This window comes from Ovis canadensis, chromosome 2 (assembly GCF_042477335.2).
Source record: "Ovis canadensis isolate MfBH-ARS-UI-01 breed Bighorn chromosome 2, ARS-UI_OviCan_v2, whole genome shotgun sequence".
Classification (NCBI taxonomy): domain Eukaryota; kingdom Metazoa; phylum Chordata; class Mammalia; order Artiodactyla; family Bovidae; genus Ovis; species Ovis canadensis.
The window spans coordinates 123516451-123534220 of record NC_091246.1 but is presented as its reverse complement, the minus strand read 5'-3'; the positions used below and the strand labels follow the sequence as shown (position 1 = coordinate 123534220).

The 17770-nt window shown below is 47.1% G+C and overlaps 1 protein-coding gene across 2 annotated transcripts in view; it reads right to left on the bottom strand.

Annotated features, from left to right (window-relative positions):
* The window catches only part of ERCC3 (ERCC excision repair 3, TFIIH core complex helicase subunit), a 31527-nt gene extending 17945 nt beyond the window's left edge, over positions 1-13582 (bottom strand). The window contains exons 1-9 of one of the 2 annotated variants that reach the window (XM_069576923.1): positions 13447-13582; positions 12879-13084; positions 12010-12246; positions 9141-9190; positions 8585-8720; positions 8243-8407; positions 7631-7835; positions 6488-6802; positions 950-1134 (exon numbers count right to left, since the gene is read on the bottom strand). In XM_069576923.1, coding sequence (XP_069433024.1) covers positions 950-1134; positions 6488-6802; positions 7631-7835; positions 8243-8407; positions 8585-8720; positions 9141-9190; positions 12010-12246; positions 12879-13084; positions 13447-13474 — 1527 coding nt within the window. In that variant the 5' untranslated portion in view covers positions 13475-13582. Of the gene's footprint in view, positions 1-949; positions 1135-6487; positions 6803-7630; positions 7836-8242; positions 8408-8584; positions 8721-9140; positions 9191-12009; positions 12247-12878; positions 13085-13228 lie in introns of both variants that reach the window. The other variant, XM_069576924.1, reaches the window with a different exon arrangement.
* Between the last annotated feature and the right edge of the window lie 4188 nt (positions 13583-17770).

Genomic DNA, 17770 nt, shown 5'->3' with positions numbered 1-17770 from the left:
ATTCTTGCCTGGAAAATCCCATGAACAGAGGAGCCTGATGGGCTACAGTCCATGGGGTCAAAAAGAGTTAGATATGACTTAGCAACTAAACAAAGATTTTTAAAAAGCAAGGTTAAACAACAAATCTTTAGGGAACTGCAAATGTTTAGGAAGTAAAATAACAAAGAAAAGCAAGAAAATGACAAGCCTAAGCTCCAAGACAGGGGCAGAGGGAGAGGAGATACAACCACACAAGAACAGGCACCTCAAGACTGCAGCAGTGCTGGGCATAACCTGAGTGCTCTTTATGACGACGTACCCGGAGGGTAAGGAAGCGTCTCGCTAGAGCAAGGTGACCTGCACAGCTCCCTCACACTCACCTTCACCCACGAGGCCCGTCTCTGCCCTTCAAGGACATAGCCCACCCTACTCTAGCCATTGACTGACGGTCATTTTAAAATGCCAGAAAGGCCTGCTGTTGCTGTTCCTTTGAACATGTATTTTTAACACATACCTGTGCAGGGATTCATCACAGAACAATCCTGGGAAAATGTGTTCTGAGAAATTGAATGTTGGTCACATGTGCCGTCTGTGGGCATCACACCAACAGACTCTGGCACTGGGGGTGGCCGGTGGCTGTTCCCACAGAACCAAGAATCCCTCTGGGGTGAAGGCAGGCAGGAGCACCCTGAGGTTCTCACTCCCAGAAGGGAGGACGAGGAGCCCAGCCGGCCTGGTTTAGCCTCCTGATTCGACCACTTCCCGTGTGCCCCTGGACAAGCGACTGTCTCACACATCTGAGATGGCAGGAGACTGCCCACCCCACAGGAGGGCGGAGGCTACCGCAAAGGCAGCAGAACTCTTGCTCAGGTCCTGCCCGGCACACCTGCCTGGGAGGAGCAGACCTGATCCAGTTCCCCTCCGCGGGCAGTGCCCCGCCCTCAGGGACCATCAGGAGGAGGCCAGCTACCTCGGCACACTGGACTTTGGCGATGTAGCCACTGTTCTGCAGCTCCATCCAGTTGGCTTCATAGAGCTTTGGCCCAATCAGAAAGTTTAAGTCGACGATTTTGTCATCTTCCCGGACGAGGGTTGCGGTCAAACCCAGCTTGCAGTGCGCCTGCACAATGGTGAGCACCCGTCGGAACATCTTGGCTGGGGAAACAATTGGCACATTCACACCATCACTTTTTAAATGCTCTAAGTACCGAAGACAGCTTTGACCTAAGACTGGTCCAGGACACCCCATGGCTAAGCCCTGGGTCACAGGACCACAGAACCCTGGCTCTAGAATGACCAGGTGAGAAAGCTTCAACTCCACTTTCAGGCCTGCTCCAAAGGGTGAAAGGGAGAACAGGAGGCGATGACTCAGAGGAAGCCCCAGGCCAGGGAGCCCCGGCGCTCCCCGCACACAGCTAAGCTATCGGGAGGAGCATGAGCAGCAACTGGAAACAGGACGCAGGACGTTAAACTGCCACTGAGCTCCGACTCACACAAGGAATTTGTTCACCCTGAAGCCTGCTGACCGGAATGAATGCTTCCAACACAGCCTCCAACTAAACTGCTACAAAGCAACTTCAAAGTCATTTATAGAAAATGTTTCTTTTTATCAATTTCCAAGCCATCAGACCAAATACCCACCTTCTCTGCAAGGCTTTTTTTCCCTTTAGTGTATACTTTTTGCTTCCCAGGGCGCACTAGTGGTAAAGAGCCTGCCTGCCAACACAGCAGATCTAAGATTCCCAGATTCCAACCTTGGGTCGGGAAGATCCCCGAAGGAGGAAATGGCAACCCACTCCAATATGCTTGCTTGGAGAACTCCATGGATGGAGGAGCCTGGTGGGCTACAATGGGGTCACAGAGTCGGACATGACTAAATGACTTAGTACACTGCACACTGAACTTCTGAGAGTAGGTAAGCGAGCGTGGTTTTATAAATGGTAACACAGGGGCAGACTGTGCCACCACCACAATCAGGTTACAAGCCAATCCACCACCCCGAAAGCTCTCCTATGCTCTGCCTCGTCACACCCCCCATCCCGCCCCAGCATCCACTGATCTGTTCTCTGTCACTATAGTTTCATATTTTCAAGAATGTCCTACTGAAGGCATCACACACTCTGCAGCCGCTTGGGACTGGATGACTTCACTCAGCAAGATGCCTCTGGGCTTCCTTTCCACGGCTGAGGAGTATCCTATCGAATGACGTGCCAGCTTGTCCATCCAGCCCCTCACTGACAGGCATTTCCATGGTTCATAGCTTCTGGAGATTACAACCAGTGCTGTTATAAACATGCACAAGTGTTTGTGTGAACCTAAGTTTTCATTTCTCCACAACAGATGCCCATGGTGGGACTGCTGGCTCATATGGTGATTTTCTAATAAACTGCCAAACTGCCCCAGAATGACTGTACATTTTGCAATTCCTCTGGCCATGCATGACAGTTCCAGCTGCTCTGCACTCTTGTCAGTATTTGGTACTTTATATATATATGAGGCAAATTTAGCCTTAGAATATGGAATGAAGCAGGGCAAAGGCTAATGGAGTTTTGCCAAGAAAACACACTGGTCATAGCAAACACCCTCTTCCAACAACACAAGAGAAGACTCTACACATGGACATCACCAGATGGTCAACACCAAAATCAGATTGATTATATTCTTTGCAGCTAAAGATGGAGAAGCTCTATACAGTCAACAAAAACAAGACCAGGAGCTGACTGTGGCTCAGATCATGAACTCCTTATTGCCAAATTCAGACTTAAATTGAAAGTAGAAAAAACCACAGGACCATTCAGGTATGACCTAATCAAATCCCTTATGATTATACAGTGGAAGTGAGAAATAGATTTAAGGCCCTAGATCTGATAGATAGAGTGCCTGATGAACTATGGAATGAGGTTCGTGACATTGTGCAGGAGACAGGGATCAAGACCATCCCCATGGAAAAGAAATGCAAAAAAGCAAACTGGCTGTCTGGGGAGGCCTTACAAATAGCTGTGAAAAGAAGAGAAGCAAAAAGCAAAGGAGAAAAGGAAAAATATAAGCATTTGAATACAGAGTTCCAAAGAATAGCAAGAAGAGGTATGAAAGCCTTCCTCAGCGAACAATGCAAAGAAATAGAGGAAAACAAAAGAATGGGAAAGACTAGAGATCTCTTCAAGAAAATTAGAGATACCAAGGGAACATTTCATGCAAAGATGGGCTCGATAAAGGACAGAAATGGTATGGACCTAACAGAAGCAGAAGATATTAAGAAGAGATGGCAAGAATACACAAAGAATACACAAGAAGAATACACAAGAAGAACTATACAAAAAAGATCTTCACGACCCAGATAATCACGATGGTGTGATCACTCACCTAGAGCCAGACATCCTGGAATGTGAAGTCAAGTGGGCCTTAGAAAGCATCACTACGAACAAAGCTAGTGGAGTTGATGGAATTCCAGTGAAGCTATCTCAAATCCTGAAAGATGATGCTGTGAAAGTGCTGCACTCAATATGCCAGCAAATTTGGAAAACTCAGCAGTGGCCACAGGACTGGAAAAGGTCAGTTTTCATTCCAATCCCAAAGAAAGGCAATGCCAAAGAATGCTCAAACTATTGCATAATTGCACTCATCTCACACGCTAGCAAAGTAATGCTCAAAATTCTCCAAACCAGGCTTCAGCAATATGTGAACTGTGAACTTCCTGATGTTCAAGCTGGTTTTAGAAAAGGCAGCAGAACCAAACTGCCAACATCCACTGGATCATGGAAAAAGCAAGAGAGTTCCAGAAAAACATCTATTTCTGCTTTATTGACTATGTCAAAGCCTTTGACTGCATGGATCACAATAAACTGTGGAAAAAGAGATGGGAATACCAGACCACTTGACCTGCCTCTTGAGAAACCTATATGCAGGTCAGTTAGAACTGGACATGGAACAACAGACTGGTTCCAAATAGGAAAAGGAGTATGTCCAAGGCTGTATATTGTCACCCTGCTTATTTAACTTCTATGCAGAGTACATCATGAGAAACACTGGACTGGAAGAAACACAATCGGGAATCAAGATGCCAGGAGAAACATCAACAACCTCAGATATGCAGATGACACCACCCTTATGGCAGAAAGCGAAGAGGAACTAAAAAGCCTCTTGATGAAAATGGAGAGTGAAAAAGTTGGCTTAAAGCTCAACATTCAGAAAACGAAGATCATGGCATCCGGTCCCATCACTTCATGGGAAATAGAGGGGGAAACAGTGGAAACAGTGTCAGACTTTATTTTGGGGGGCTCCAAAATCACTGTAGATGGTGATTGCAGCCGTGAAATTAAAAGATGCTTACTTCTTGGAAGAAAAGTTATGACCAACCTAGATAGCACATTCAAAAGCAGAGACATTACTTTGCCGACTAAAGTCCGTCTAGTCAAGGCTATGGTTTTTCCCATGGTCATGTATGGATGTGAGAGTTGGACTGTGAAGAAAGCTGAGTGCTGAAGAATTGATGCTTTGGAACTGTAGTGTTGAAGAAGACTCTTGAGAGTCCCTTGGACTGCAAGGAGATCCAACCAGTCCATTCTGAAGGAGATCAGCCCTGGGATTTCTTTGGAAGGAATGATGGTAAAGCTGAAACTCCAGTACTTTGGCCACATGATGTGAAGGGTTGACTCACTGGAAAAGACTCTGATGCTGCGAGGGATTGGGGGCAGGAGGAGAAGGGGACGACAGAGGATGAGATGGCTGGATGGCATCACCGACTTGATGGACTTGAGCTTGAGTGAACTCTGGGAGTTGGTGATGGGACAGGGAGTCCTGGCATGCTGTGATTCATGGGGTCGCAAAGAGTCGGACTCGACTGAGCGACTGAACTGAACTGAAAGCCTACTCCCAATTTTCTCTCTCCTTCTAGAGCCTTCTCCACCTAATATCCACTCCTGTCTTCTGATGGCTCAAGCCAAAATCTGATAGTCATCCTTGATTTCTCTTTCAGAGCCAGATCTAACCTGTGCGGTTCATCTTCAAAGCATAACCAGAATCAGCTTACCTTCATTCTCACTGGTTCCAAGCCTTGTGGTGGGATTCCACAAAGTAACAAATGTAGATGCTCTCTATCCTCACTTCCTGCACTCTCTTTCCAACACAGCAGCCGGGGTGAAATTTTTAGAATGTTAAATGAGATCTTGTCACCCTTGGCTCAAATCTCTCAAAAGGCATCTCACCCAGAGTACAAGCTGAATGTCTACCTTCAGGCCCTACAGGAGTGGCCCCAGTGCCTCTCTGAACTCAGCTTTGACTGCTCTCCCTCTCGACGCCCTCCCCAGCCACAGAACTACACTGCGGTCAGACCATGCAGGTACTACTTCCCCATCTCAGGACTGCTTCCTTCTGACCGAGAGACCCTCATCCCCACTTGGCTTGCTGTGAACATCTCCAGGCATCTTCAGACATCCAGAGGGGTTGGAGGAGTTCTCGTTACAGAGAAAACAAAAAGATGGAAAGGCCATCTTCACAATATTTTGAAAACACTATGTGAAAATGCCTCTGATTTCGCTTAATTCAGAGTCATCTCTAATTTCTGGAGAAGGCAATGGCAACCCACTCCAGTACTCTTGCCTGGAAAATCCCATGGACGGAGGAGCCTGGTAGGCTGCAGGCCATGGGGTCACACAGAGTCGGGCACGACTGCAGCGACTTAGTAGCAGCAGCAGCTCTAATTTCCACTTCTCAGCTGATCAGAACTGTTAATTTATCGAGAAAGGTTTGCCTGGTCTACTACTCAGTATTAAAGGGAACACATCATCAGCACGTGTCACAACGTGGATGCATCATTATGTGAAGTGAAGGAAATGAGATATAAAAAAATATATATTATATGATCCTGTTAATTTATTTCCAGAAAAGGCATGTATTCAGAAACAGAAAACAATTTAGCGATTTCCTGGAGCTAAGGATGAAAACAGTGATGGTGATATGAGAAAGATGTTCTAAAACTGGGTCATGTTAATGGCTGCACAAACGCCTTACTAAATTCAAGATTACTAAAAATCTTGAATCATATACTTAAATGGGTGGATTTACGGGTCATAAATTACATCAATATGGCTGCCTGCAATACTTGGACCAGTACGGCTTCTATAATATAATAAGGATCAATACTTTAGTCTTCAAACAAAACAAACATTGTAAGAACTATTTTGTGTTCCTAGTATAGTTTTTCTGGGACTGTAAAAAAAAAAAAAGGTGGGGGGGGGGTTAAGGATAAGTGGATAAGTTGAGGTGCAAAAACAGAGAAGGGAAAAAGTATCCCTTTCTAAATGACTACTCTGGGCCAGTCTAAGGAGACTGTCAGTGTGTACGCCCACCCACCACTAACCCCTACTCCGCACATGCTCATTACTTAACTGAAAGCTTCACCAAGCAAGTCTCTCTAGCAAGATGGCTGTATTACACAGCAGCCCCTCTCTCAACCCAAGAACTGGAAATTACTCTGTCCATATGATGAGCAGGCTCTCAGCCTGCTTACCTGGTATGGTGTGTACTTCATCCAGGATCATGAGGCCCCATTCCTGAGTTTTGAGCCACTCCATCACCCGCTCAGCCTCCCAGGACCTTTTGGTGGTGTGGCCCAGCATCGAGTAGGTGCTGATGGCAATGGAGCAGCCTATGGGCTTGTCCTTGGCATCGGAGGTAAAGCGGCAGATCTGGCTGTCGTCGATGGTGGACCACATCTTGAACTGGGCTTTCCACTGCTCCACAGACACAGCTGAGTTGCCCAGCACCAGACAGCGCTTCCTGACAGTACACGCAGCTGTCACGCCAACCAGGGACTTCCCAGCACCTACAAGACACCAAGGGCAACCCCACCCAAGCCGGGCTGAAATGAGGGACAGGGACAGACAAAAAGGCTCATCGGCACTCCAATCTGGCCCAAATTATTCGTAATGATCCTCAAAGCTGACACTGTTGAGGCATTTTTTTCTGCTCCAAACCTGTTTCCTTCTTTACAGAAAAGGAGGTATGCCCACTTCAACACAAATGTGAAAAGTAAGAGATAAGTGCCAGGCCCTGTTAAAGCGCCATATATGCACCTTGTTTAAATCGTAAAAAGCAACATCTGTCAAAACAAACAATGAGTAAGAGACACTTCTACTATTGCCGTTTTAAAGATGGGAAAACTAAATCTAAGGTGTAACTGGCCCGAGACCCTGGGACAGCAGTGCTGCTAGGGTATACTGTACCCAACACATGGACTACCTTCGGAGGGACTGAGTAAAAGATGGCTACTATGGTCACACATAAACTGGGCTGAGCACTCAGCAACGTGGTAGTGTGAACAGTGCTACTGGCAAAGACACAGGAAGGTGAAACTCCAGGGGCTTCTGAGTTTACCACCGTCCACCATTAATGAAGATCAAGATTAAAAATCAAGCTGTTCCTTTAAAAAGCAATTCTTCCTTAACCAGGGATGTGCTTCAAAGTAACCCATGCAGCTTAAAAAAAAAGAAGGTGCAGGCCCCTTCCTGAGACAGTTCACCTTCTAGAGTCTGGGGCAAGGCTCCAGCTGAGTGTACTACGACTTCCGGCCAAGAACCTAGGCTAGACCCGACACGACTCAGGACAGATGCAGAGACAGCAGCCCACCCATCTCCTTCACTCAGTCACTCACCACAAGGAAGGACTATGACCCCGGAGCGCGCGCGCCCGTTCCCAAACATCTTCCGCAAACTCTTCTCCTGGTAAGGTCTAAGGACAGCTGTGGGCTTCAGGTCAATGTTGATATCGGGGTTGACAGAATCATTCCGAAAGTCGTATTCTGCCAACAGAGGGTACTCCAGGTGGATGCAACGTTTCTGGAGTTCTTCAATCATTTCCTGGAAAGTGAGCATGAAGGTTTCATAATCTTGTTAACTCCAAAGCGTACTCAGAAGCAACACATATCCTAAGATACCTAAAAAACAAGTTTACCTAGACTTTTGCAATTTCAGATCTTGCTTGATAACAACTGGATTAAAGCCTAGAAAAGGACCCCAAACTAAGGTAATGAACAAAATTAAATCCAATCAGCTACCAAAACGCCCTGCAGACACCATTTCTCACTGACCCACCAGCAGGAAGAATGGGACACTCAGATGTAACTCCATCAGGAAGAATGATGCCACAGCACACTGGAGACAGATAGGGGTTCCTTCTTCTCACACAAACTGGGGACAGTCCAGGCAGGGCCAGACCAGCTTCTGATATCAGCTTAGAGAAGCAACCAGGAGTTATGTTCACTAACCTGCTTGACTTCAAAAGATACTGTCTGTGTCTCTTCTTCCTCCTCCTCATCCTTGTCCATTTGCTCATAAAAATCAAACAGGTCTGTGGGGATGTCAGATTTACCCTGTGGATCTGTCACTCGGGAAGTGGAGGGCCCACCGCTACCTTCAGCGCTCTTAGCAATCTGGAAGAGAAAGGCAGGATCTGGACTTGCACAGAACATTTAACCCTACTGCTACCAAGCACAGTCAAAGTTGCAAGAAGCGGCAGGACCACTAGGCTGCAAACGCTGGACTAAAAGCACCTGAGGGCTAAAATCCTGAATGTGTCCAACCCGAGGGTGACCCAGGAGCCCACATACAGCAGATTTGCTTGTGAAAGTCTCGGTGATGAGCTCGGTGGCCTCCCCCTCAGAGTTCCTCAGGCGGCACTCCCGGATCACGGCATCCTGGAGAAGATGCTGGATGACGTCAGGATGAGAACTTTCAACGAAGTACCTGTAAAAGGGGAGGAAGCAGGAGCCTGCTGACCGGGACAGGATTTGCAGAAGGGTCCACTTAGCATTCTTCGGATGGTCTGGGGACGGCGGCCTCCGGCCCCTCTGCACAGTCACCCTGCCCCATCCCTTTGCCGAAGCTGAGTGATGAGCTACTGGTCATGAGAGCGCACAGAAGGGCTGCTGGCAAAGCCCCACTTTGAAGACACACTAGCAGGGATCTGAGCCCCAGCTCCACTGCCAGGGGAATACAGTGGTCAGGGAGTGAACAGTTCTGGCCACACAGCTTCCCTCATTCCCTTTAGCCCCTTACTCTGGGGAGCAGTTGTTAGTGCAGAGTACAGCCCACAAACATTAGCTTCCTGCCACTGACAGGCACAGGGTGAAAATGCCTTGGTGGGCCTGTCACAGAGTCCCTTACCTGTTGTGCTTCAGGACCAGCTTGACTTTCCCATAGCTGACAGTACACAACTGCAGGGAGGGACAACACCAGACAGGTAAAATCAGCCACATGCAGCTCACTCAGAACAAGTCATTACCGGATGCATTTTACTACCTTTCAACTAAGTGAAGGGTTCATTTTACTTTAGGAACATCCAATGTGCAATCCTAAAGGGGTAGATCTGTCTAAATAGAGCTTTTTCTATTAGCTTCTACTTTTTTTTAGCTTTACCTGTTTTTATTTTTAACTTATTTTTAATTAAAAAACAACTGCTTTACAATATTGTGTTGGTTTTTGCCATACAACAAAATGAATCAGCCACAGGTATACATATTGAAAAGCAGAGACATTACTTTGCCAACAAAGGTCCATCTAGTCAAGGCTATGGTTTTTCCAGTGGTCATGTATGGATGTGAGAGTGGGACTGTGAAGAAAGCTGAGCGCCGAAGGATCGATGCTTTTGAACTGTGGTGTTGGAGAAGACTCTTGAGAGTCCCTTGGACTGCAAGGAGATCCAACCAGTCCATTCTAAAGGAGATCAGCCCTGCGATTTCTTTGGAAGGAATGATGCTAAAGCTGAAACTCAAGTACTTTGGCCACCTCATGCAAATAGTTGACTCACTGGAAAAGACTCTGATGCTGGGAGAGATTGGGGGCAGGAGGAGAAGGGGACGATGGAGGATGAGATGACTGGATGGCATCACCGACTCGATAGATGTGAGTTTGGGTGAACTCCGAGAGTTGGTGATGGACAGGGAGGCCTGGCGTGCTGCAATTCATGGGGTCACAAAGAGTCGGACATGACTGAGCGACTGAACTGAACTGAATACATATGTTTAAATATTTCTACTAATAAGGATGACTAGAAATTAATGAACTAAGTATCTAACTCAAGCTACAGGTTAAAAAACAGCACTACCCACAAAAACCCGAAAGAAACAGAAGGACAAAAATTAAAGATAAAAGTGTAAAAATGATTTTGAAGAAAACAAACAAACAGTAGAACTACTTCAAGTAAAATAAATCCAATAGAAATAATTTTTTTTCATTGAAAATAGCAGGAATTCCCTGGTGGTCCAGTGGTTAGAACTGGAGGCTCTCACTGCAGAGGGCCCATGGTTAAAGTCCTGGTCAGGGAACTAAGATCCCACATGCCCATGATGCAGGGGTGGGGTGGGGAAGTGAAAACAGCTTAAATCAGTAGTTGACATAGTCGAGAAAAGTTAAGAATAAAATACAGAGCCACTACAGAAAGTGGTGAGTGGAAACAGACTGTTTACTGCACACCTTTTGGTGCCCTTGCGTGCATGCTGAGTCCATTTCAGTCACGTCTGACTCTCTGTGTAGCTTCTACTTTTTGAGAGCAAAACCTCCCTCTTGTCTGGCTAACTCTGATGCACATCCCTTAACCTATAAAATGCTGCTCAAAATCTTTCCGTTATTTTCCCTTTGTCTTTATTCTTCACTTCGAGAGACCCCCATCCTAATCCAGAGATTCATCCCATTGTACCAGCGCTACCCCCAACACAAAGCAGAATATGTGTTGAGTAAGTGGGTGCTGCAAAAATTAAACACAGAGCCTCCAGCCTCCTCGCCAACATTCCCATTTCTTCAACTAGATGTAAGACTCTTAATGGTGGAAAATCCTCCCAAGTTCCCAACAATCTTTAGGATGGAATGAGCAGAGAAAATGTGGTGGCCTCGAAATCTGCAACTCAGGTCTCGGGCTGCTGCCTGCCTCCACTGCTGCCCTCTAGATCCACCCCTGCATAAGCAACACCCACATTCCTGCAGGCAGCTCCCAGCCAAGACTGAGAAGAGCCAGGGAACTGAAACAGGCTCATTTTACAAGATGCAAGTCTTTCTCCCAAGGTACCCTTGCACATCACAAGAAAAGAACTCTCTTCAGGGCTCCCACCAGCTTCTCTGAGATTGGCTTCATTTCTGTGCTGGATGCCGGTGGCACTCATCTTCTGCCACTCCAGATCTGGGGTCTGAATCCAACTGCCTACTGATCAGCAGAAGACAATGAAAGCTACTGTCCATCTCTTCTGAACGGTATTCACCATCTCTCAGAACCCAAGCATGTTCAAGTGCTCGTCACAGAGAACTCTTTCCTCTTCCACGTGTGAAGTCCTTTCTGACTTTGCCTAATGGAAGTTGGTAGTGGTCTCCTGTCTCTCAGATCTAAGTGAAGTTTATCATCTGTGCTAGTCTGCTCATGTTACCATATAGTACACCCTGGACCGAGTTGTTTAACAAACAGAAATTTTTTCTAGAAGTCCAGGATCATGAAGCCAGGAACTTCTTTTCCAGTGAAGGTTCTCTTCCTGGTTTGCAGAGGGCTACCTTTTCAGTCTGTGCTCATACTACCTCATCTTTGCACAAATGCGGAGAAAGCATACAAGCCTTCCGGTATCCTTTCCTATAAGGACACTAATCCTATTGGCCCTGCCCTCTTAACAACATTTAACTTTAATTATCTCCTTACTCCAGACGCAATCATATTACAGGTTAGGTCCTCGAGACGTGAGTTCTGGAGGAGGCACAATTCAGTCCCTAACAGCCCACACTTTGGGCTGTATTCTCAAATAAGCCGGGCCAGAACGGGCCTGAAGACCCACTTTGTTAGTACCCACTGGCCAAGAGCAGCTCATGGGAAGTGTAGCTTCAGCAAAACACAATGCTGGATCCAGAGGAGCAGCAGCCAGGGTGACTGGCTATTCTGCTCCCCACAATGGACCTGAATGGCATTTTCTTGACTGCCACAGGCTAACGATGTACAGCACTTGTCCCTACCATTCCTACATTAAGGAGGGCAAAAGAGCCAGCCTTAGCCCCCACTTGCCTTAATAAACTGAATGATTCCATCTGGGACTCCTGTCTTGCTGAGCTTCCTGAGATACTCCGTGATGTCACTGGTTTGCAGCCCGACGCTGACAGCTGCATACAGGGAGTAGGCAGTTAGTTTGTACTCATGCACATGGGTTGGTCGGCACACCGGTTCTGCAATAGCCACCAGGAAGTCTTGAGCATATTTGTAAACCGGAGAGAAGGCTTCTAAAAAGATGTGGCCATCAGGAGCCTGAGAAACACCAAATGGACACAACAGTCAAGGAAATTAATGAGACGATTCGACTCTTTCCCACACCATTATCTAGAAAGGATAAGCTGCCCAGAAAACCAACACCAGGGATACTTTTGTAAGCACATCTTCAGTCAACTGTAGGGCCTGCTACTACTTTAATCAGATACAAGGAGTAGAGAGAACAGAAGACAAAGCTTCCAGAGTGGGTAGCTGCCTCCTCCCACTAGTCTTCACAGAAGCCACCTACGTTACTGGATATCTTCCTGGCTAGATGACCAATGAATGGAGAACATTAACTACTTCAAGCTGAGGTAAAAAGCTGCCTAGCAAATGTCTCATTAATTTTTTCAAAGAGGAATTAAAACGTTACACAATAAATGCCGCTACTCCATGGATGAAAGTAATTTCCGATCACGCGGCAGAACTGGAGAGAGAATGAGAGTAAAGCAGGGGTTAGTGAGGAAGGAAGCCCAAGGCCAGCCGGCACACGAGCAGACACGCTCATTCCTATCTCGGCTGTTTCAGTCCGCGCCTGTGAAAGCTCGCTCTCAGTGGGCTCCGAAGCGCACGATCCTGCTTTTCTGTTTGGGCCCCACCAACTCTTGGCCCCTGGCTGTGGGCGTGCTTACCACCCAGAGGGGTCTGGAGGTGTGGTCGTCCTTCAGCGGCATCTGCAGCCTGTAGTCCTTAGCTCCATACTCATCCACTTTGGTGCCGGACTCATCCACCTGCTTTCCGGCCGCGGAGGGAACAGCTTCCTGGGTGTCGTTCCCAGGGGCGTCGTCTTCATCGTCTTCCTCATCCTCGTAGTGCCGTTTCTTGGACTTCTTCTTCTCTGCAGATATTAACAAGGACACACAAAGTGAGCCCTGCCGGGGCCTCGGGCTCCCCTTGCACTGACTAGTCGCAGGTCGGGGGAACCTAGCTGCAACTAGACTTCCTCGGCGCCAACCACCCCTAGCCCGGAGCCACTGTGCACCTCGGGAGTCCTCTGCCTCACGCTGCCCACCTAGACCGGCTGCAGGGCTCTCCGGAGGTCGGGGTCGACCCCAGCCCAGCGGCCAGTCCTGATAGCATGCGCCGGCCGCGAGCGACTCTGGGGTCGACCGCCTCTGAGAAGGCCTAAGCAGCAACCACACAAGATGAGGGCGCCGGCGGGTGCAAGCAACCGCGAAACACGCCCGCGCCACGTCTCACCGCGGTCGGCGCGGTCTCTCTTGCCCATGACTGCGCCTGCTGCAGCCTACCACCGCCCCTAGCCTACCGCGGCGGCGGCTCTCGGAGGGACTTCCTGTTCACACCGGAAGCTCTTCCGAGCACCGCCCAGGAAGTCCCGCCGCCGGCTGTCCGGTCGCTGTGTGGGTAGCTGACCCTGGCCGCTGTGCAATCTGCTGGCTCTTTCCCGGTGCAGGCGCTTTCTCGACACTTTTTCTCCTAGTCAAACATGTTTTGAGTACTTGTTATGACCAGGCACTGTTGTTTCAGCCCGTGGGTCAGGACAGTGAACTGAGAAAAGGTCTTGGCCTTCTGTAACAGAAAAATGTGGGCAGTAAACAAATGTGTTGAGCGCTCTAAGGAGAAATAAACGAGAATGACAGTTTGTGCTATTCTGAATGGATGGTGCAAGAATCTCTCTCTGAAGCGGTGCTAACTGAGTGAATGATCATGCAAGTGGACAATGTCCTATGTAAATACCAGAAAGGAACAGTGTGGACCTAGGGGCCCACGCAGGTTTGGCATTTAAGAGGAGAACCATGGTTGGGAGGGGTGGGGGGCAGGAGACAGTATAGTGCGTGAAGAGAACTGATTCTCCCAATGGGGCCCCCTGGCTTATCGACATCATATGGGAGCTAGTTAAAATCAGTTATAAAGGCACAAACACAAAATAGCTGAATCATAAAATTCTGCAGGCCAGGGCAACAATCTTGCCCTCTAGATGTGATGTTCAACTTTGAGATCACCTAATATAGAGCCTCGTAGGTCATTGCAAAAACTTTGGATTTTATTATAGGGAGCTACTGGGGAATTTTTGAGCAGAGAAATGACAGTCTGATTTAGTATTAAAGGGTCACTCTGCACTAGCTGTATTGTTGAAGATGGATTTTACAAAGTCAAGGGCAGCTACTGCAATGCTCCAGTTGAGAAGTCACTGGCTTTATAAGGGTGATAAGGGTAAAAGTTATGAACAGTGATTCCATTCTGAATATATGTTAAAGACAGCACAGGATTTGCTGACTAGCTCTGGAAGGTGAGAGGAGTAAAGGAAAACTGCAAGGTTTTTGACCTGAGCAACTGTAAAAATGATATACCTCAGGGAAGGTACAGATTAAAAAAAAAAATAAGGGTGACTGAGCAGCACCCAGCCTGGTACCAGCCTGCTGCGGTCCAGCGCTGGGCACCCCTACCAGTGGGGGACCATGGTCTCTATTGAGAAAGCTCTGTGGAGGTATGCTGCTGCAAAGGTGGGTAGTGTACTACTTCATCCTGTACTACACCGTCGGCCACGATCCACACCATCCTTCCAGAAACTATGGGTCCCTGCCGGGCTGCACCTTTCCCCAGACCTTGGAAAAACCTAAAGGAACCAATCTGTGGGATCAGCCCCCAGACCTCTCAGCACTGTCCTCTCCCAAAGGCTCCCAAGCTGCTTCCTCCCATCTCAAAAGGTACAGATTTGAAGAGTGGTTCTGGACATATTGAATGTGAGTGGCTATACTAGCCTGCTTGAGGGCCATAATAAGACACCACAGATTATATGACTCGAACAGTGAAACTTATTTTGTCACAATTCTGGAGGCTGGAAGTCCAAGGTTAAGATCCTGCTCTTTCCTGGCTTGAAGATGGCCACCTTCTTGCTATCCTCACATGGGGACTGAGGGAAGGGAAAACTCTGGTGTCTTTTCTTCACATAAGGGCACCAGTTTTCTCAGATTAGGGCCTCAACCATATGACCTCGTTTAGCTTTTATCACCTCCTCATAGGCTCTGTCTTCAAATGCAGTCACGTTGGGAATTAAAGCTTCAATGTACAAATTCGGGGGATCATGCAATTAATAGAAGCAGCCTATTACATAAATAAAGGAAATGTCAAGCTGACAGTTGGGTGGAAGTCTGAAGTTCAGGGACCTAGAAATGTTTGAGAACTGCCATCATATATCTATGATATTGAAGCTATAGAACTGATTAAAGTCACCCAGGGAACAAATGTAGGTAAAGAAAACGTCTGGGAACATTTTACAGGGAAGAGGCTGGAAAATGGTAAATTCTTCCAAACCAGATGAATGAAGAACAGCCAGTGAGATAGGAAAATCAGGAATCCTGGAAATCCTTTTATTCATCTCATTTCAGGGTCAAGGAAGTGATCTGCTGTGTTAGTTGCTGCTGATCAGCTGAGCAAATTGAAGACAGACTCAGCCACAAAATCTGCAATGAAGATGATCAGTTCTCAGATAAATGACCTTCAGTAAATTGAAGCTTTGTTGTTCCCTGCTCTAAATGAAGTTCACTTTTTAAGAAATGGAGGAAACACCACTAAAACTTTCTTGGCAGGTTTACATTTTCCCTCAAATTAATCATTTCCATGGGAAAACTACAGTGAAGGCTATTTAAATCATACCTAACACAACCCTAGCTATCTATATTTTGGCTTTTTTTTTCCTCCAGGCTTTTTTCCTGAGTAGGTGTTTTTTTAACACCAAGATGTTGCCTGGACATAGAATTTTTTGAAGTTTTTTTTTTTTTAATCTTCTTAACATAAGCTTTGTTTCAGTTCAGTCACTCAGTCGTGTTCGACTCTTTGCGACCCCATGGACCGCAGCACATCAGGCCTCCCTGTCCATCACCAACTCCGAGTTTACTCAAACTCATGTCCATTGAGTCGGTGATGCCATCCAACCATCTCATCCTCTGTCGTCCCCCTTCTCCTCCTGCCCTCAATCTTTCCCAGCATCAGGGTCTTTTCCAGTGAGTCAGCTCTTCGCATGAGGTGGCCAAAGTATTGGGAGTTTCAGCTTCAACATCAGCCCTTCCGATGAACACTCAGGACTAATCTCCTTTAGGATTGACTAGTTTGATCTAGGAGAAGGAAATGGCAACCCACTCCAGTACTCTTGCCTGGAAAATCCCATGGAAGGAGGAGCCTGGTAGGCTACAGTCCATGGGGTCATGAAGAGTCAGACACGACTGAGCAACCTCACTTTCACTTTTATGCATTGGAGAAGGAAATGGCAACCCACTCCAGTATTCTTGCCTGGAGAATCCCAGGGACAGAGGAGCCTAGTGGGCTGTGGTCTATGGGGTCACACAGAGTTGGGCATGACTAAAGTGACTCAGCAGCAGCAGCAGCAGCAGCAGCAGTTTGATCTACCTACAGTCCAAGGGACTCTCAGGAGTCTTCTCCAACACCACAGTTCAAAAGCATCAATTCTTCAGTGCTCAGCCTTTTTTTTTTATGGTCCAACTCTCACAACCATACATGACTAGTAGAAAAACATTCAAAAATGAATGTTTAATGACTATTTAATGAAGTTTCAATACTCAGGCCACCTGATGAGAAGAGCTGACTCATTGGAAAAGACCCTGATGCTGAGAAAGGCAGGAGCAAAAGGGAATGAAAGAGGATGAGATGGTTGGATGGCATCACCGACTGGATGGACCTGAGTTTGAGCAAACTCTGGGAGATAGTGAAGGACAAGAAAGCTCAGCCTGCTGCAGTCCATCAGGTCGCAGAGTTGGACATGACTTGGCAACTGAAAAACAAGTCATAATTTATTTAGTCAAACCCTAATTTGGGAGCATTGGAATAGCTAGTTCCACCTTCAGTTCAGTTCAGTTGCTCAGTGTCCAACTCTGCGACCCCATGAATCACAGCACACCAGGTCTCCCTGTCCATCACCAACTCCTGGAGTTCATTCAAACTCATGTCCATCAAGTCGGTGACGCCATCCAGCCATCTCCTCCTCTGTCGTCCCCTTCTCCTCCTGCCCCCAATCCCTCCCAGCATCAGAGCCTTCCAGTGAGTCAACTCTTTGCATCAGGTGGCCAAAGTATTGGGAGTTTCAGCCTCAACGTCCTTCCAATGAACATCCAGGACTGGTCTCCTTTAGAATGGACTGGTTGGATCTCCTTGCAGTCCAAGGGACTCTCAAGAGTCTTCTCCAACACCACAGTTCAAAAGCATCAATTCTTCGGCACTCAACTTTCTTCACAATCCAACTCTCACATCCATACATGACCACTGGAAAAACCATAACCTTTAAAAAACTAGACGGACCTTTGTTAGCAAAGTAATTTATCTCTGCTTTTCAATATGCTATCTAGATTGGTCATAACTTTCCTTCCAAGGAGTAAGCATCTTTTAATTTCATGGCTGCAATCACCATCTGTAGTGATTTTGGAGCCACCAAAAATCAAGTCTGACACTGTTTCCCCCTCTATTTCCCATGAAGTGATGGGACCGGATGCCATGATCTTAGTTTTTTGAATGTTGAGCTTTAAGCCAACTTTTTCACTTTCCTCTTTCA